This window comes from Eriocheir sinensis, unplaced genomic scaffold, assembly GCF_024679095.1.
Source record: "Eriocheir sinensis breed Jianghai 21 unplaced genomic scaffold, ASM2467909v1 Scaffold1121, whole genome shotgun sequence".
Lineage (NCBI taxonomy): Eukaryota > Metazoa > Arthropoda > Malacostraca > Decapoda > Varunidae > Eriocheir > Eriocheir sinensis.
In genome coordinates, this window is record NW_026110432.1 from 7501 (window position 1) to 28436 (window position 20936).

The 20936-nt window shown below is 43.1% G+C and overlaps 1 protein-coding gene across 1 annotated transcript in view; it reads right to left on the minus strand.

Annotated features, from left to right (window-relative positions):
- Positions 1-20936, minus strand: part of LOC126989277 (disintegrin and metalloproteinase domain-containing protein 19-like) — a 32319-nt gene that overhangs the window by 4017 nt on the left and 7366 nt on the right. The window contains exons 5-9 of the mRNA XM_050847922.1: positions 9399-9484; positions 8902-9038; positions 8394-8497; positions 6066-6221; positions 3548-3720 (exon numbers count right to left, since the gene is read on the minus strand). Of these exons, the coding sequence (XP_050703879.1) occupies positions 3548-3720; positions 6066-6221; positions 8394-8497; positions 8902-9038; positions 9399-9484 (656 nt within the window). The remainder of the gene's footprint in view (positions 1-3547; positions 3721-6065; positions 6222-8393; positions 8498-8901; positions 9039-9398; positions 9485-20936) is intronic.

A 20936-nucleotide genomic window follows, 5' to 3' on the forward strand; every position in this document is an offset into this window, starting at 1 on the left:
CTTCGTGGCGTTGGGATGTTAGGGGCCGTGTTCATTAACGAGGTCCCAACATTTCCCTGAGGTCTGCAGACTTTCCTACCCCGGTGAGGTCATCCGCATACGCCAACTGTTTGACGTTGGTGTTTTCATGGCGGATGATGTCCTGCAGCTTCATCATTCCCAGGGCAAACATTGCAATGGCCACTGGGTCCCCCTGGGTGGTGCCCTCTGAGGATTGTATGGCCACCGGGTTTCCAAGTCGTTGGTCATTATGACTGCTGCTACTACCACTACTACTACTACTACTACTACTACTACTACTACTACTACATAAATGATACCTCCACCCATGTTTATTTTCCCGACACATAATCATGGAGGGCTCCATGGCTTGGAGGTCATTAGCCCAGCTCTGTTCGCTAATGACTGTGGCATCCAACCATATCACTAATACTACCTAGCACTAAATCACCTATCATCTATTACGTCCAGATCCCCCTTTCCTTCCCTACTCAAGTCACTCCCGACCCACCTTAATGTCACTCTCCACCACTGTGGCTTCATAGTCCATATTGGTGATGTTGGTGGCTTTTGGGCCAGAGTGTCTGGTGCCCCTGAATAATAGGATGGCCGACCTGAGCAGGGAGAACGAGAGGCGACACCTCATCCAGACGACAACGTGGCTCCTTGGCTGATGCTTCTTTTCTGAGATTAGTTTCGCGAGGCGTGCGTAGAAGCATTGGGCCCTGGGACCCATCCGCCGGATGTGGTGAAAACGAGGGTGAAGCTGCCCTGATCCACATGCTGGATTCTTTCACCGTATGCCCTTGTCTTCTCCTGCTCGTTCCTGTGGTGGGCGGCTTCCAGGGCAGCTCACGGTGACGGGCAGCCATCAGGTCGAATATGCGGATGTCCATGAACGCCCGCTGTCCGCGCGCCCAGAATCCGCAGGCACTTACATCAACCCGTGCCTCCTGTGAGGTATTGGCTGTCCTGTACCGAGGTGTTCCGCCGTCAAGGGAAGCAGTGCCGGCTCAGTAGTGACGTCTTAGCATACCTCCCCGAGCATGCTGGTTGTCAGATCCCTCACTTCATCGTGTCGGATACAGACGAAGCCTCCCTTTTAACATGTCATGGTGTGAGTGACATCATTTGGTGATCCACATGCACAGAGATCAGGCAGCCCCTCAATCGGCAAGCCATATCTCAGAGCAACGACGTCGACAAATTCTGGGGTGTTGAGGCTGAAGCCCTTTGCTCTGATTGGCAAGTACGTTAGCCAGTTAGAGGCGCCTGCCTCCTGGGCGGGGGGTATTTTTCTACCCATTTCTGTGGACAGGTGGTGTGTAGGACAGTCCAGCTCGTCTTTTTGGGTCTGTTGCCGGTCTTCTGAGATTTTTCTTGTAATTTCTCTTATTTCTGTTTGGTCTATCTCGCCTCTGCCTCCTGAGCGATGATCCTGTTGATGAGTGACCTGGTAAGGCTGATGGAGTTTAGTTCTCCTTATCAGCCAGTTTCTCAGGGTTGGTGATCCCCATTCCACCCAGTATTGGAGGAAGTGCTAGCATATCCCTCTCCTCCTCCCCCAAAGCATGAGATTTCACTAGCGCCGGCAAGAATTCATTCTTGACGTCATTTTCCAGTGTTCGGAGGAGTCGACTGATGCCGGGGATGGTGCGGATCAGGAACGTCCACCGATGATGGGTGCCGTGGATGTACGCGTGTGGCTCAGTCTTGGCAATGGCAGACAAAGCTTCTATTTCCTTCACCCATTCAGCTACTTTGTCTCCTACGTACTCCTTCTTATATACCTTTGTCCCGATCACTTCACCTAAGTGTCGTTGTCCGTCTTTTGTCACAATGACGCCACTTCCTCAAGTTTCTGCGGCACGGTCATAATGTTCAGGTTTGACAATAGGACAGACTTGGTGGCGTTAGGAATGTATCCTATCTCAGGGCCGGCGGTGTTCACAGTGTCCCACCACCCTTTTAAGTCTGAGATTTTACCAGCACCTGAGCGGTCATCCGCATAAGCCACCTGTTTCACCCGTGTTTCTGCGAACGCGATTTCATTTTGGAGGACTGATAGGCCCAGGGCGTACATAGCCATGACTATTGGGTCACCTTGTGTTGTTCCCTCAGATGATTTTAACACTTTCACTTTTCCACTGTGGCTATTTATGTATAAGTCGGTCGGGTATGTATAGGTATTTTCGACATACATAGCTAAGCTAGGGCACTTGGTTTTAATGTTGTGTATCATAGTCTTTCTATTTATTGTGTTGAAGGCATTTTGGCAAAGTCAACAAGCTTACTACTTCGCACTCCACGGTCGAATATCTCCCGCATGGCATGGACTGCTGCTTCTCCTCCTGCCTGCTGCCCCGCACAAACTTGGAGGTTCCCTGCTGCCATTCTACTACTACTACTACTACTACTACTACTACTACTACTACTACTACTACTACTACTACTACTACTACTACTACTACTACCACTAATAATAATAATAATAATAATAATAATAATAATAATAATAATAATAATAATAATAATAATAATAATAATAATAATAATAATAATAATAATAATAATAATAATAATAATAATAATAATAATAATAATAATAATAATAATAATAATAATAATAATAATAATAATAATAATAATAATAATAATAATAATAATAATAATAATAATAATGATAATAATAATAATAACAATAATAATAATAATGATACTAATACTGATACTAATAATACTAATACTATTGCTGATACTAATTTTAAATAATAATAATAATAATAATAATAATAATAATAATAATAATAATAATAATAATAATAATAATAATAATAATAATAATAATAATAATAATAATAATAATAATAATAATAATAATAATAATAATAATAATAATAAATGTTAAAAAATTATGATAATTATGTAACATGTTCTGAAGAAACATCATCACTGGCAGCCGCTGCAAGTATCATAGACCTGCAGGGTCAAGCCTCAGCCAGGTATTTCCACGTGTTTCTGCCCTGGGCGCCTTGTTTCCAGTTTCGTTGTAGACTTTCCGTAAACGTCTTTATGGCATCACATAATCTGCTGAGTTGCCTTCAGATTGGTCTTTTTATATCAATTATTTCCCAGCATCTCTTTTTGTTCGTCTAGTGTCCTCTCTCCTCCATATGTGTCCTTAATATTGCATATCTTGATATTAGTTGCCTTTCTTATGCCATCTACTTTTGTCAGTTTTGAGATCCATTTGCAGTATTTCGTATTCGTTAAAATGGTGTCCAGCCCTGATCTCTCCATACTTCGTTGGGATCTTCTAATATTCCTTTCCAGAGATTTGGCCATTGTCCAGTCTTTGATCTATACATCATGACGAGGAAAAAGTACTGGTTGCAAATTCTTCGCTTCAGGCATAGCGACAGAGAGCCCACTGCTCTTTCTACCTCAACTACTACTGCTGCCATTACTTGCACTGCTGCAACGACTATCACAACAATCACTAATGCTACAACTGCCAGGAACAATGGGCGCTGAGCACCGGACTCACGTGAGCAGCATGGTGTTGTCGTTGTTGTAGTCGGGTTCCTCCTCCAGCATCTTCTTGCGATATGTTTTGAAAAGGTTGAGGTTCTGTGGTAGTTCTCGTGACGGGTATCTTGTCACCGTGTTCCACACCTCCAGGTGGCTCAGCACCACTACCACGCCCAGCGGACGGTACACCTGGTGACCAATACTAATCAAATATATGTTTCTTTTCATACACTAAGGAAAAATACGAAATATAAAAAAATATAAAAGAAATAGATACATCGCAGGCGTGAGATGTTATGCCTATTGTAGAATATATACCTTTCTACTTGAATTCATCTTGTACATGATAGAAGACAATATCTTACTGTCCTTTTGTTGACTTTGTCATTAATTTTTGTTCCACTTGACTGCAAGTGTCACAACTCTTAGAATCATATCTCTGCCTCTGCTGACAGGTAAACTGCGGCCTCGGGGAGAAGGGAGACTTAAAGGTCTCCATATTGCCTCCTACGGCAGAGTGCTGACATTCATGCGACCCGCGCGCGCGTGTGTGTATGTGTGTGTGTGTGTGTGTGTTTGTGTTTGTAATATTGATAATCATTTTTTTTTTTATTTGCAGCGTTTAAGCTTAAATTTTACATATTATTAATAAATTGTCTAAATATAAGTAAAAATTTAATGGGGCTTGGGGTGGGGGGGGGGGGTCTAGATTATCTGTGGAAATGTTGTGATGATGGTTGAAGGAGGGGAGAGGTGAGGTGGTGGAGTGCAGTGTGGTGGTGCGCGAGGGGGCGGGAAGAACATCTTCCGGGTGGCGGGTGCAAGTCCCAGGTCATCCAAAGGTCAAAATGCTCTGTCAGATGATAGCTGATGGCGGGTTGCAGGTAGAGGCGGTATCGGCGTTCACTCAGATTTGGGGCTTAGCGGTGACATGATGTGTGGTGCCCGGAAAACAGGCCAGTTTATATTAAAGGACAAACATGTATGTATTAACGTTAGTCGGGCAAGCCAGGCAAGTCCAACATGCACCCGTCACATAATTCCTCCCCCCCTTCCTTCCTCCTCCTCCAAAACCGCTAAGAGAAGCATGTCCCGTTTGTCGTTGCTCTTTGACGAAATCTTCCTTAGGTAAATCAAATTTGTTTTGTGCCTTAAATTCTTTGTCACCAGAGTTATTACTTAAATTGTTACCGTCCCCCTCTTCCCAGTTCTCTGTTATTTGCAATACTCAATAGTGTCTAAGACATTATGATTTAATATTCCTCCTCCCAGCCATGCATTCAGACATCTCAGCTCTACAGCTGCCCGTCGCCCCTGAGTGCCCTTACCCGACACATTCGCTTGGCGTCTGTCAGTTAGGTATGAGCGCCGCGCTTGCTTGTCCTCCCCCCCTCAAATATTACGTGTAATCCTAATCCCTCCTCTTGTTAATACTCAAGTGTATGTTCACATAATATAGTGTACTGTGAACTAAGTGAGCCGCTTCTCGTCTGTCACTTGGGTCTGGCTTGACTCGTCTTGCTTTGCACTGCTGTTTATTGGCCCTGCCACACACTAACGCCCGCAAATCATCCCCAAAATTTTGCTTTAAATGTGTAGTCTTTTCCATGGTTATCTGGGGCGTCCGATTGGGCACCTAGATTATTCTTCCCGTATATCAAGTAATCCTTAGGTTAAGGTATTCATATACTGAAATTTTCTCAAGTAAATTTTTCATAATTCTCGTAAACTTTTCAAAGTCCCCCTTAGTTGTAGTAATTATTGCTTTTAATTCCAAAATTCCTTTTTCCTTTAGTTTAATTAACTACGTGGAGATTGGCCAGACGGCGCATGAGAAATGATTGCTCACGCCCTCCCATTATTATTCCGGGCTACTAAGAATATCCAGTATCTCACCAGTCGTGGCTGAGTGTTAGTTTAGATTCAAGCATCAAATTTGCTTCTCTCTTCTGTTCAACTGACAGTAGTTTGCCGTGGGAACATCTGCACAGCCTTGTGGTGAGCGGCGTGCATTTTGCCCCACCTGAGTGACGAGGCCCCAACACTGCACTGCACCTGTACAGACTTCTCCCAGCAGCAGGATGGACGGGCTGGTATACCAAGGGTCCTCGGGGTGTCAGCAGGGACGGGATGGAAAGCCTCGTCGGCGATACGCTCGGCCACTGCTACTCCTCAATGTCCTCACGGCACCACACACACTGCACTCTCACTGTCTATCACCATGATTAAACGTAATGCCACATAAAAGTTCTTTGCGATGTTTATTTTATAATGAGAGGAGGGGGAAGGGAGGTGAGCCATACGGCTGTCCCGGGGCGGTTCTACGGATCGCCGTGACCCATGTCTGACCTCGGTGATGTGACATCACCAAGGTCACACACACACACACACACACACACACACACACACTTGTGGCTCATGAAGACATCGCCACAAGTGTGTGTGTGTGTGTGTGTGTGTGTGTGTGTGTGTGTGTGTGTGTGTGTGTGTGTGTGTGTGTGTGTGTTTCATTGTGTCTTGACACAAACACTCACCGCGTTGACAATGTTGACGATGGCCTTGCAGCGGGATCGTGTCTGGTCGCCGTGAGAAACGAAGAACGAATGGTCCGCCACGAGCACCAACTCCACGAACCTGGTGTCGCCCTGGTACCACATCGGCCCGCCCATCAGCTGGGCCCAGCGCCGCGCCTGTGTCACGCGGGAAAAATTAGGGGGACAGCAAATGGAATATGAAAGAATAAAATGAGTAAGAAATACTGGACACTAGTGACTAACACATTTGGGAGAAGAAAAAAAATAATAAACTTTGAAAAAGATAATCAACGGACCAAGTAAGACGCGCGTCATATAGGGTCTGATGGCGGGAATAGTCAGTGTGGAAAAATAATAACCCACCGCCATCCCACACCCTCCATGAGGCAGCCTCGCCACACCCAGCGCCATGATGTGTACGTGCACAACATGCGGACAACACCACGCACACTGTAGCGCGTCCCGGCAACTCGAGGCAGTTTATGGCGCACCGAACCGTCAGTGACAGCGAAAAGATACAACTATAAAATGAATTGAAAACCAAAACAAATAAGAACATATTCAAAACAATACCACAGGGAAGAAACACAATATTGCTATAGACGGCACGGCACACTGTACGGTGAAGGAACACATGAGACAGAGACGGAAGGAAGAATACGCCCTGACAGACCTGTGCGGGCCAGGGAGCCGCCCAACAACCACCACAACTCATCCTAGGAAACCTTTATGATCCCCGCCATGCAATATCCCTCAGTGCCACTCACCACAACAAGCAGAAGCGACCAGTTAACATTACAGCAGACACAAAATAAAGCTTTGGACTCGCACGCAATGAGAAACATTTACAGACACGAAACACTGAATCACTACACGAAGATCGGCCAAGATCCAGCTTACAGACAATAAACAGCTCACAAAGGCCGAAAGGATTATTAACAAAATTAATAACATTCAAGACTCAAAGATTTATGAGATAAGAAGTAAATATTTCCTTTTTTTTAAACAAAGGAGACGGCTCAAGGGCAACAAAAACAGCGCAGAAAAAAAGCCCGCTACTCATCGCTCCCATAATAGACAAAAGTAAGATTGGCCAAAAGAGTGGTCAGTATCGGGTGGAGAGGTGTCTTGATGCACTCTTCTTGAAGGAGGTCAAGTCATAGGCAGGAGGAAATGCAGACGAAGGAAGGCTGTTCCAGAGTTAACCAGTGTAAGGGATGAAAGAGTGAAGATGCTGTTTGACTCTTGCATAAGGGTTTTGGACAGTATAGAGATGAGCTAGAGTAGAAATATCGATAGAAGATAAAGAGAGAGAGCCAACATGGCGGTGGAATTTAATAAGAGGTAGAAGACTATCAGTAAAAGGAGAAGAGCTGATGAGACGAAGAGCCTTAAGACTCCACTCTGTCCAAGAGAGTTGTGTGAGTGGAGCCCCCCCCCACACGTGAGATGCATACTTCATACCAACGTTGCCAGACTGTCGTACTCGGCCTCTTATGTTTGCCTATTTCCCACGCAAAAACGGTCTCCTCCACCCCAATAAGTGGCTGCAATTATAGTTATCGTTAAAATGGTTAATTATTGGTGTTTATTGGCAGTAGTTATGGGTCAGAAACAGATAAATGCAATGTTCTGAGTACGATAATCTCGCAACGGTGCTTCATACGAGGGCGGACAAGCTCTCTGTATATGGACAGCAACTATGCGGGGTAGAAGAACTGGTGGCGACGATGCAGAACGCCCAACCTAGAGGAAGCTGATTTAGTGAGGGAAGAGATGTGAAGTTTCCAGTTCAGATTTTGAGTTAAGGATAGACCGAGGATGTTTAGTGTTGAAGAAGGTAACAGCTGGGTGTTGTTGAAGAATAGGGGATAGGTATTTGGAAGATTGAGTCGAGTTGATAGGTGGAAAAAATTGGGTTTTTGAGTCATTGAAAGACACAAGGCTCCTTTTACCTCAATCAGAAATGATAGGAAGGTCTGAGGTTAAGCGTTCTGCAGCCTCCAGTCTGGAGTCTTGTAATTCCTGTTGAGAGCTAGGGTTTTCTGTTGAAAGAAGTTGAATAATGCAGAGTGGAGTCGTCAGCGTATGAGTGGACAGGACAGTTTGTTATGGAAAGATCACTGATGAATAACAAGAAGAGAGTGGGTGATAGGACAGAGCCCTATGGAACACCACTAATGATAGGTATAAAGCTGTTTATAATGCAAACTGGCGAGGTACGTACGATATTGGCGATTTGTCTGGCTACTCTCTACGGCGAAAGTCTGATTCGCCGTAGGCGCCTACCACTTTCACCAAAGTGTGATCGAGGTTTAAAACACTCACCCGGCGGCCAGGGGAGGAGGAGGCGTTGGTGCTCCTCTCAGCTGTGGGGTGGGCGTCCTCGGCTTCCTCTTCCGTCTCCGCCGGTGACCCGGAATCCTTCACGCCTGCGGAAACCAACGGGCTTATAACCTTACTTCGAAGAATGGGAGTCTCAGATGGAAATTTATTACTTGATGACTTTGTTATAGAGGCGAAACAAACAACCTTTCCCTCGTGATGACCACTTATAAAAAGAAAGAGGAAAGGCAAGGCGATAACGTGGCGGTCAATTACTGACGCATTTTTCCCAACGCTCAAGAAGGCAGTTTTGAAATCAAATAATCCTTCGGCATAGCTTGAAGTCCTGACTCTCTTCTACCGCTACTTATCAGGGAGAATTCGTAAAGTTTGTTATTGGCTCATGATTTGTCTCCTAATATGAAAAAAACTTTTCCATTAATTATCTCTAATCTATTTCCCTAAACGTTCAACAAAATATATTGCCCGCCCGCAGCATCCCTCAACGCACCACAAACTCCATCCTGCATGCGGAGAAGGGCGGCGGAGAGCACTGTGTGGGGGCCTCGAGGAGAGGTAGACCCAGGCGACGGCTCTACCATCAGATCCACCTGCTGACCCTCTTCTAGGGTGACGGACACCACGCCTCTGTGAGGAGAGGGAGAGGGGAGGATAGGACGGTCAATAGGGGAGCACTGGGGTGGATGCTGATGTGCCTGATGGCTTGACGAGTGGATGTCACTCGTGGAAGGGGTAAAGTGTGGGAAGGGGCAGTAAATATGGTGATCTAAAAGGAAGGGATGCTGAGTGTGTATCAGGGCTTAATAAGTGTTGTCACTAACATGGCGTGTCGCTTGATTGTTTGCATGTTTTATATCTTTGTTGTGTTTGTTCGGTCACTGTGGGAAGCCGTTTGCTTAAGTTTGTTTGTTTCCTTTCGCATGTTTATTTGTCACCAAGATGTGTCGTTTGCTTGTGTTTGTTACCTTTGATATTTCTATCACTCACCTGAGACCGCCACAAACCGACAGAGCCGCCCACGTCTTCGCCATGCCCCTCACCACCCCCTGGTACTCACAGGGTGGCGCCTTGCTCTGTACGGGAACAAGATAGGGTGAGGGACACACCTAGAAAGAGAACACACGCAGCGGCGACACCCTGGCGGTGGCTGAACAGTACGGAAACAAAACAGAGTGAGGGCTCGCTTACCAATGGAACATTCTGCATGCACTCAAGCGGCAAGAAAAATCTCAGCACCTCAACAAACGGTGACCAAGAAGGAATAAGGTGCAAATAGTAAATAAATCTGGTCGCTAGGCTCTCATAGCTGTTGTCAGGAGGCAGTTCGCTAACAAGGCTCATCGCTCCTGCAACAACTCGTACGGCGTCCCGCAAGGCACGAAGATTAGCCATCTTTGCTTCTTGGTGCTCATTAACGACTTCTTCACGGACACATCACACCGTTGGAAGTACGTGGGCGACGGAACGCTGTCATCCCCGTCAGCACCAAGGCCATGGACTATTTATCACCGAAAGCCACTCTCGATAGGTGTCAGGCGTGGACGGAAGGCAACAGACTGACAAACAACCAAGGTAAATGCACTTTTGTACCTCCAAAAGAACACTGCCACCCCTCCTGCCACAGCTATCAGTAGATATGTCAACCAGACTTCTTGACATTACAATGGATGACGTTCTGAACTGTAAGTAGCACGTCACCGGCGTCGTCGAAGGAGCCTTATACAATCTATACATGCTGCGCGACTTTGGGAGTTGACGGTGCCGGTTGCAGAGTTGTGCAATATATACCTTCTTCATACTGCGGGAGTCTTTCGATGTGAGACTACAAGCTGCAAGGTGTACATTGGAGAACATCGGAGATCAAGGAGTAATTTCGTCACGGGGGAGACTCCTGAAATTATCAAAAGGTCGCGCTGCCATACTTGCTGGGAATCGGGATCAGTACGAGGGCCTGTCACGCAGGATGGAGCGTCAGTTCCCCTGAAGAAGTAAAACTAGTCGGGAATGCACGCACCTCAGTACACCCATGTTTTCCTTCTACTTCAGCATATTAAAATTTTCCCGACAATACTATTATTATTATTATTATTATTATTATTATTATTATTATTATTATTATTATTATTATTATTATTATTATTATTATTATTATTATTATTATTATTATTATTATTATTATTATTATTATTATTATTATTATTATTATTATTATTATTATTATTATTATTATTATCATTTCGCCCCACCACCTCTACACACATCTCTACACATCACTGTACACATCTGTACATGAAGAGGGAGCTATGCAAAGGTCAACCGCCTCTTGACCAGTTTCAGGCACACCCATGACACACAGGTACAAACACCTGGGGCCAAAACTGCCTTAGACATCCCTGTGTGCTGGCATTCCTGTTATCTGGTTCCTTTCCTTTCACGAAGCCTTACAAACCTTTGCCCTTATCCAGCTAACCTTTCATTATCCCCGACTCTCCCTCACTTCCTAGAGTTCTTGATGCATCCATCCCCTCCTCTTCCTCCTTCCTCCTCCTTCATCATCACCAGGCACCATCTCCTCCACACACACACACACACACCCACACACACACACACCTCAGGGTAGTCCCATGTGCTGTCTAGGGAGGGGGGCAAATGACGCGTCGCAGTTAGATATAAAATACAAATGTGACATTCTTGAAACCTATATTAATATACGAATGCTTCACTTGATAGGGTATATTATCAGGAATCCGAAACACCGCATCCCCATTCAAGAGTTACATAACAAATTAGCAGTTCACCGCCGTTCAGCTGGCGCCAAGAAGAAGCGCTATAAAAAACATCTTCATAGAACTCACAAACCTAGCAGCCTCAATGCCGACCAAGTGGTAGTACTCGCCTTAACAGTCAACAAGAAGTGGTGGTGGTGGTGGTGAGAGAGAGAGAGAGAGAGAGAGAGAGAAATATTTATGTAGTAATAGAATGGAATTTAATTTAATTTAATTTAATTTATTAAGCTCAGACTTTATAAAAAAAAAAGTATGTGCAGTATATAATAACGTATAGTGTACAGCGCTTAAGCTATTTGATACTGTTGTCTCCTACCTTCTCTAAAATACTTGAAAAAATAATTGCTAACCAATCAGTGTCATTCCTAGAAAGCAATAACCTTCTCTCTCCTACACAGCATGGTTTTAGACCCAAACTTTCTACCGAGACAGCTCTCCAAGTCATCACAGATAAAATATATAATAACACAGACCAAAAGAGAATATCCCTTCTTACACTGTGTGATCTATCTAAGGCCTTCGATAGCGTCAATCATACCATCCTCCCTCGTAAACTACGCCTGATCAATGTTGACACTTTCTGGTTCGATAATTACCTTAATAACAGAACACAATCAGTCCGCATCAGCAACACAACCTCCTCCAGGCAAGCTGTTCCCTATGGCGTCCCCCAAGGCTCTATACTCGGGCCGTTATTATTCACCATCCACGTCAATGACATGTCCAGAAACATCAACAACTGCCTCCTGGTGCAATATGCCGATGACACACAGCTCCTCCATAGCGGCACCATCAACGACCTAGACTCTCTAATCTCCACAAATGAAAACACTCTCAAACAAATAAGAACATATTTTCTTAGAAATGGCCTTAATTAAGCTCAATTCAAATAAAACTCAATGCATATTCTTAGGTACACGTCAGCTCCTAGCACACCTACCCAACAATATCACTATAAGATGTGCCGACAGTGACATTCAGCCCTCTACCCACGCCAAAAACCTCGGCATATATTTAGACTCCTACTTGACGTTCGACAGGCACATAAGTGAAACCATAAAGAAAGCAATGGGAACCTTGATGTTTATTAACAGGAACAAAGACCACTTCGACAAAGAGACACGAATCACCATCCTTCAGTCACTGGTACTCAGCACCATCAAATACGGCATCACCATTTGGGGGACCACCAACTCTACCTTACTTGACAAGGTACAGAAAGTACAATACTTTGCAATTAAAGTAGCAGACGGGCACGCCAGGAAATTTTATCACGTCACACCATTATTTAATGAATTGCAGTGGCTCAGAATAAAAGATTTCGTCAGCTTCACCTTAGTGGTAACACTTTTTAAACACAAAATAAAAGTTCTCCTAGACCATATCCTCTCCCTTCCATCTATTAACACTATATCAAACTCCATGACACGGCAGCAGAACAATCTATATGTCCCCAGAACAAACAATGACATAGGTGCGAGAGCTCTTTCTACACTAGCTAGGGCCTTAGCTGTGGAACTCACTACCTTGTGAAATAAAAAGCTCCAACAACTTGACTGCATTGAAAAGGAAGCTCAAAAATAAATTACTGAGTTATGTATGATAACAATGTATATATTCTTCATTTATATCTAATGTGTATTGTGTAATGTATGTATAGAATACCCACTTCTAGTGGAAATAAAGTTTATTATTATTATTATTATTATTATTATTATTATTATTATTATTATTATTATTATTATTATTATTATTATTATTATTATTATTATTATTATTATTATTATTATTATTATGACAACGTTTGTCCAATCATCGGAGGAGTCACTACTCGCCACAACCTACACGCAATATAAATGGCAATAATAATGTCCAGTGGGTTCACTTTATATTGCTTCTTCTTGCTTTATATTGCTTTTTTATTTGAGAAAAAATATATCTCTTTACCTAGAAACATGTCCAGGCTGTGCTGCCCCAAGCAACGCACTGGTCAGGCATAGTGCCCAAGGAGGTCAGCATCGTTTTCGAAGAGGGGAAGAAATCCTACCCGAATCAATATGGCGGCGACAGAGGCATTAATCACGGCTCGGTGCCATCTCCGTATATTTATATTATTGGCTTTTTAAAGATTCTGACGGACTTCAACGAACTTCACTTTGTACCTGTAGATGTATCTGTGATAGTTTTCAATGATGATAAATAAACGTCATGAAAACTCGTACCTGTTATGTTGCAACGATAACATGTAAAACTTTCTGCGTTGCTAAAGACCATAATTATTATTATGCACCATCTGGTCTCACGTGTGATCGGAACTAAAGAAGTAAACGAACGCAGCACTGAGCCCGAGGATTCCAGAGTGTTTAAATATAGGCCACAGGGGTGAGGCCGTGATGCTGGTCGTGGCAATGTGGGATGTCAGCCAAAACAACCGAGAAAACGCTCACTATACTCATGTATCTCTCTCTCTCTCTCTCTCTCTCTCTCTCTCTCTCTCTCTCTCTCTCTCTCTCTCTCTCTCTCTCTCTCTCTCTCTCTCTCTCTCTCTATATATATATATATATATATATATATATATATATAATATATATGGTAGGAGTAACTGACAGTGTTTTAACTGAAGTTTTTAGTGCCAACACTATTTTCATTAATGTAACGGTTACGTATATGTGTTACATATAACTTTAATTATATCATCTATAAACACTTCCTGTGCTTGCGGTAAGAAAATGAGCCCCAGCCTTGGAGTTGGTCAGCATTTAATTTTCTAGCGATGCCGGACGGTAAGGAAGTGTAGAATAATAACCTCTTTCATTATATTATCAGCGTTTATATTGTGCTGGTCGAATGGACGAGAAAAAATAAATACCAATAAGCAGGTGCATGTTCTATGTACTGCCAGTTTTGAATTTAGACTCACTACTTCATCTACGCCTACTTTTGTTTTTCGTACATTATACTGGCACAATACAAGGTCACTCTATACCTCCATCTCTAGGAAATAAAATGCTGGAGTACGCCAAGCGGGAGTTCCTTTTCTTGGCACACACACAAAAAAACTAAGAGCTATTTCAAGAAGAACACGGTGTTCAGCGACCCTAATTGAAAATGACGTGACAGTTAGTGACAGTGACAGTGACTGTGACTGGCGGCCAGCGAGTCACGGGGAGGCAGAACTGTCAACTCGAAATTTTCTATTTGGATAGATTGACTTTCAATCTTCTTTCTATCTCCCTTGACATGTCAAGCTATTGCCTGATTGCTTAATATAAAAAAATCAGAGATTGATGATTTATCAACGCCAAAAAATGCATAATTATATCGTAGCTGCTGTGAGGAGGGCAAGAAAAGATTAACCTTGCGTTTTCAGGCATGGTGCTGCCCTTGGACAACAGCTGGATTACTATAAATCATCTTCCTCTATTTCGCAGGCAACAGACAACAGACAACAGAGTATTGCAGGTCATATTGCGGATAAATAATATGGGCTTGGCAACACTGCCACGGCAATGGCAAATGGGGATGGCATTGGCATCAGTGTTGTCATGGCGGTGGGGGGGATCAGGTGGGCAGGCTGCTGACGCCCTCAGGTAAGGTAAATCCTGCTTGGTGCCAAGTCCACTGACATTGGTTGTTTCTGCAGCTTTTTATCAGTCATTTGCTCAATATATGAGACGCCATTGTTTCATTCTCCGTGAAGCCGTGTGGCGGTGCATGGGTATGAAGGCTGTGTGCCCCGCCACCCTCGGGCTGACGGCTGGCGGAGGAAATGGGCGGCAAATATTGAAACATTTCTGTTACTTATTCACAATAAGGAAAGAAATTCAGGTTGGTTGTGTAACTGACGAAGTTCGTGACTGGATAGCTAATTCGGTTAGGTTTACACTTAAGAAATAATAAAAAAAAAAAAAAAAATGTTCAAACAATTTTGCTGTTTTCAAGCCTTGCATATTCATTATTAACTGAAGTGTTAGGGAAAGGGTTTAGCTGTCACTCCTTGAAATATACATTAAATAATTAAAATTTTAAATGATGAGATGAAACGGTCCGATAGAGGCGACGGTGAAGCAGAATATACACAGAAAACAAAAACGCCGCATAATAGCCTCTTGTCGATGTCACGAATTCTGGGTCAGGAAACCTTCCAGGGACGGCTACCGGTTGCGGAGTTGGTATCATTGTTTAGAACTTATTATTATACACTGATGTAATCTACATATGGCTATTCTTTTAATAACTTTTCCTTATTGCCATGTATTACCAATAGATTATGAAAATACATCCCAGTGTCAGCGATATCACGATGAAAATGCAGAAGATATTTGCCTTTGGCCAGTGTTTACATTATGTATGACTACCTAGCATCAATGCACACGACGAACTTGTCAGGACTAAATAAAAAACAAGAAATCTTACAGCAGATGAGTTAATGAAGGACATTGTGTGGTAGGTGAAATAGTGGTAGTAGTAAAAGTAGTCAAACCATTTCATATAGTCCGTTTGGGCGTTCGATTCTTCGGGTCCTTTCCTCCCCTCTGCTCTGCCATACAATCCCTACACCTATTTTACCCTCTCATATGTTTCCTATAGGTAACTTATGAGAGGAAGGGATAGGTGTTGGGACTGTGGCAAACGAAGAAAAGAAAGAATCGAACGCCCAAACGGACTATTTGAAATGGTTTGACTATTATTATTATTAGTAGTAGTACAGTAGTGGTAGTGAAAAAATCCAGCCTTCACAGTAAATCCAAAGATCAAGCTGCCGCGCCGCTTCAGTCGCTGGATGTCCGTTGACGTGCATTTCGACTCTTTACTTAGTTTTGTTATTGATGTCGTTCAGGTTTATGTCTAATAGATTGCTAGACAATCACTCATTAATAAAAATGTCTTTGAATTAATATTTACGAATTTAATCCAGTATATATAATACTGATAATGATTTTTGGTAGAATACAAAGCCCTTTACTTCACGTTGCGACAAGTTGAGATTGGACTAATGAACGCGTGGGAGCATCGCGCCTGTAGCGATTCTCTTTTGGCTAATATTTTTTGCCAGGTTTCGTGACATCGACTGTTTTTAGAGTACCGGCTTTTACTCTAGGCTAATGTTAACGATGTTACTTTAAATGATACGCGTCTCAGCCGTGGATAAATAAGCATTAGTTTTCATTGACTCATGCGATTAAACTCCTACTAATGTTACTTACGTTTCCTGCCTGTGGAAACTTATCAATTTTGAGTTTTGTTTTATCATTTGATGTTCTAGTGTTTTTATTCTATAGAAGTGGTTCTTGGGGAGGGGCGTCTTCTCCTCTGAACTCTACGGGGCTACATATATGTTTTCGTTACGTCAGGATGCGGGTGAAAAGTTGCGGGGAAACTTATCACATGCCTTAACGGGGCAAATAAATAATAGTCTTCTACCTCTTAAATTCCGCCGCCATGTTGCCTCTCTTTCTACCTTCTATCGATATTTTCACGCTTTCACGCTCACTGCTCTTCTGAACTTGCTAACTGCATGTCTCCCCCCTCCTCCCACGGCCTCGCCGCACACGACTTTCTACTCAAGCTCATCCCTTCACTGTCCAAATCCCATACGCACGAGTTAACCAGCATCTTCATTCTTTCATCCCTCACGCGGGTAAACTCTGGAACAATCTTCCCTCATCTGTAATTCCACCTGCCTACGACTTGAACTTTTTCAAGCGGAAGGTATCGGAACACCTCTCCTCCCACAATTGACTTATTTTTCGGCCACTCCTCTGAACGCTTTTTATAGGAGCAGTGAGTAGGGGGCTTTTTTTCATTATTGTTTCCTTTTATTGCCCTTGAACTGTTTCCTCTACTGTAAAAAAAGATAAATAAATAAAAAGAAACAAACAAATAAACAAATAAATTAAAAAATATATATAATAAACAACAAGCTAAAATAAGAAACTAGAACTTCAAATAATAAAACAAAACTCAAAATTTCGCGTTAGTAATTGTCAGAGAGGAGGGATGTGGCGTGAGGCCTGGGAGAAGAGCAGGAATTTCTGAAATTATACTTCTTATTCTCCTAACAAGAGCTGGGGCGAATATTGGGGTGCATGAAAAAAAATACTAAAGTGTTGCCTTTACTAATTTTATTTGTCCATAGTTTACTTAGGCTTGCTATTTTAATATTAAATTTGGGAAGGAAGTTTATCTGTACATACAACGGGGGCGAGAAGGAATGAACCAATAGACCGTATTTTCTATCAGTTCGCCTCTTTACCACTTGAGGCCCCTTGCGTGAGTTTCCGTGGGAACCACGACGCTTTACCCTTTGTTTGCCAACTTCTGTTTTATAGTTTCGATGTTGTCCACCCCAGCAAAGTGTGTGTGTGCAAAGTACTTATTTTAGGATCAAAAGTCGAACTAAGCATACCTTCAGAAATAGTACCAATTGTACACCAAATCAATTTATACTTGAGATGCAAGAAAGCAAAGTACCGTTAACGTTACCGTTGATGAGGTTTCAGACTCCGCTCCGCTGCCAACGCAGCGCCCCACAGGGCGGTCAACATTATAACAATGATGTTAGCACCGCAAGTTGTCGTCAGTTCTCATGTTTGTAACGTCGTAGGATTTAGTGAATAAGTGAGTCTTCAGTGCTTTCTTGAAGGATGCCAGATTGCCTCTGTTCTTAACATCCTCGGGTAACTCTATGCTCTGAAACCCAGTTCCAGATTGACTCTGGGCTCATAGAGTCTATACTGTTCTGCATTGTGTTTCAGTGACATAGTGGTGTCCATATGAAAGTCCTGTTGTAAATTTATCATATATCCAGGTTTACCAAGTCGTGTTGCTTGAAAAGTCGAGGCATATTTTGTAGACTATTCGTGCCTTAATGGGTAGCCAATGCAAGTCTATAAGTGCAGGTGTTATTCTCTCACGTGGCGGCAGACCCTTTATTAGCCTCGCAGCTCTGTTCATGGCAAGTTGTAGTTTCCTCATCAGGTATTTAGGCAGTCCATAATAAAGTGAATTACAGTAATCCAGCTCACTAGTTACATGATTATATATAAGCATCTTCATGGTCTTATCATCCATACGAGGGCGGGGATGGCGATAAATTGAGGGATATAATCATTACCAGGCAAGTAGTTCAGGATGAGATAGATAAGCTTAAGAAGAACAAGTCGCCAGGTCCTGACGGGATATTTCCGAGGGTATTAAAGGAATTAGGCAATATACTCAGTGACCCACTAACCGACATCTTTAAGATGTCGGTAAATACTGGCTATGTGCCGAGCCTATGGAAAGTAGCTAATGTGACGCCGATTTTTAAAAAGGGGGACAGGTCAGTTGCTTCAAACTATCGCCCACTTAGCTTAACATCGGTAATAGGCAAGATGCTGGCGTCCATAATAGCCAGGAACATTCGGGAGCATTTAGAGAAACATAGCTTAATTCACGACTCGCAGCATGGGTTCACAAAAGGTAGGTCATGCCTCACCAATCTCTTGTCCTTCTACAATAAAGTATTTGAGGCGGTTGACAGAGATGAAAATTATGATGTAATCTATCTTGATTTTAGTAAAGCGTTTGACAAAGTTCCTCACCAACGACTGTTGCTTAAATTACAGGCTCACGGAGTAGAGGGTAAAGTTTTGAACTGGGTCAAGGCGTGGCTTAGCAATAGGAAGCAAAGAGTGCAAATCAATGGTAAAAGATCTGACTGGGGATGTGTTACGAGTGGGGTCCCACAAGGTTCGGTATTAGGTCCACTTTTGTTTATTATTTATATCAATGACTTAGATACAGGAATTAGTAGTGATGTTAGTAAATTTGCAGATGTTACCAAGATCGGTAGAGTAATTGAGTCGGATCAGGACGCTAGTATTCTCCAAGGTGAACTCAACAGATTGTATGACTGGGCGGATAAATGGCAGATGGAGTTCAATGTGGGAAGTGCAGTATTCTGGTGTAGGTAGAACAACCCCTCACATAACTATTGCTTAAATGACACTCTCATAAGTAGGTCTGGGTGCGAGAGGATTTAGGGTCTTAGTGAGCTCTGATCTCCGTCCAAGGGCACAATGCATTCAAGCTAGAAATCGAGCTAATAGGGTACTGGGATTTATTTCAAGGAGCGTAAGCAACAGAAGTAATCCACAAACGATATTTAGCATTAGTTAGACCTCATCTTGACTATGCGGTTCAGTTCTGGTCACCTTACTATAGAATGGATATCAAAATGTTAGAATCGGTGCAGAGGAGGATGGCTAAGATGGTTCAGGGGTTGAGAAACTTGCCATACGAGGGAAGACTCAAACAGTTAAACTTGCATTCTCTAGAAAGGCGAAGGGTACGTGGAGACATGATCGAGGTTTATAAATGGATGAAGGCCTTTAATAAGGGAGACATTCATAAGGTTTTGTTGGTAAGAGAACCGGGTAGGACACGAAGTAATGGGTTTAAACTGGATAAATTCAGATTCAACAGGGACATAGGCAAAAATTGGTTTACTAACAGGGTGGTGGATGAGTGGAATAGGCTTAGCAGTCATGTGGTGAGTGCCAATACAATTGTCACATTCAAAAATAGACTAGATAAATTCATGGACAGCGATATTAGGTGGGGTTAGATACACGGGAGCTTAGGGTCAAAGGAGCTGCCTCGTACAGGCCTACCGGGCTCTTGTAGACTCCTGCGTTCTTATGTTCTTATGTTCTTAAGTATTTCTTGACAAATTAAATATTTCTTAGATGGTAGTCTGTTGCTCTCACCACGTGGTTGACTTGTACTTTGAGTGATAGAGTAGAATCAATTATCACATCTAGATCTTTGACTGCCTCTTTTACAATCAGTGTTATTATTAATCTGAAGAGTGGAGATATTTAGCCTTCTGAGGTCCTTATTTTCCCCACAATCAGGCATTTAGTGTCGTCCTCATTCAGCTTCAATTGCTTAGAATTCATCCATTTCCCAAGATCAGGAATAATTCTGCTCAGAGAGTAACCCACAAAGGAGAAACACATTGCTACATGTAGTTTTCCTGCGTTGGACATACGGCGTGGCTGCTGAAATCTCGTCAACCGATATTATCACGAAAGCTTATCATAACTCTGGTGTGTATGTGTGTGTGTGTATGTGTGTGTGTGTGTGGGAGAGAGAGAGAGAGAGAGAGAGAGAGAGAGAGAGAGAGAGAGAGAGAGAGAGAGAGAGAGAGAGAGAGAGAGAGAGAGAGAGAGAGAGAGAGAGAGAGAGAGAGAGAGAGAGAGAGAGAGAGAGAGAGAGAGAGAGAGAGAGAGAGATATATTCACATCGGCCTGATCACGTGCTGGACTCCTGATGGGCAGCCAGTATGCCCCTCCCAGAGAGAGAGCTTTGTTTAAAGTGGCTACGATTTGTTTATAATATTATTTGTGTTATCAAGCAAGTAAATTTCATGTTTTGGCTGCTTTTTTAGTCCATACGAAGGGGAAATTCGGATGGTGGAACTGGTTGAAGGGGAAACGACAGAAAATGTTGAGAATCACTGGTTTAAACGATGTATAAGTACTGCCGGAACCACATCCCTCACCCCTTGCTGAAGGGGAACAGCAATCGCTCCTTCTTATCGGAAAATCTCTCGACCTGAACGGGGTTCTAACCTTAGTCTGCCAGGCGTCAGCCTGTGAAAGTCTGTCAGCCAAAGTCAACTGCACCATGAGAGCAGTTTAACAGTGTAGTGGTGAAAGAGTAAGGCGCTGCGTTATGTGTGTGTGTGTGT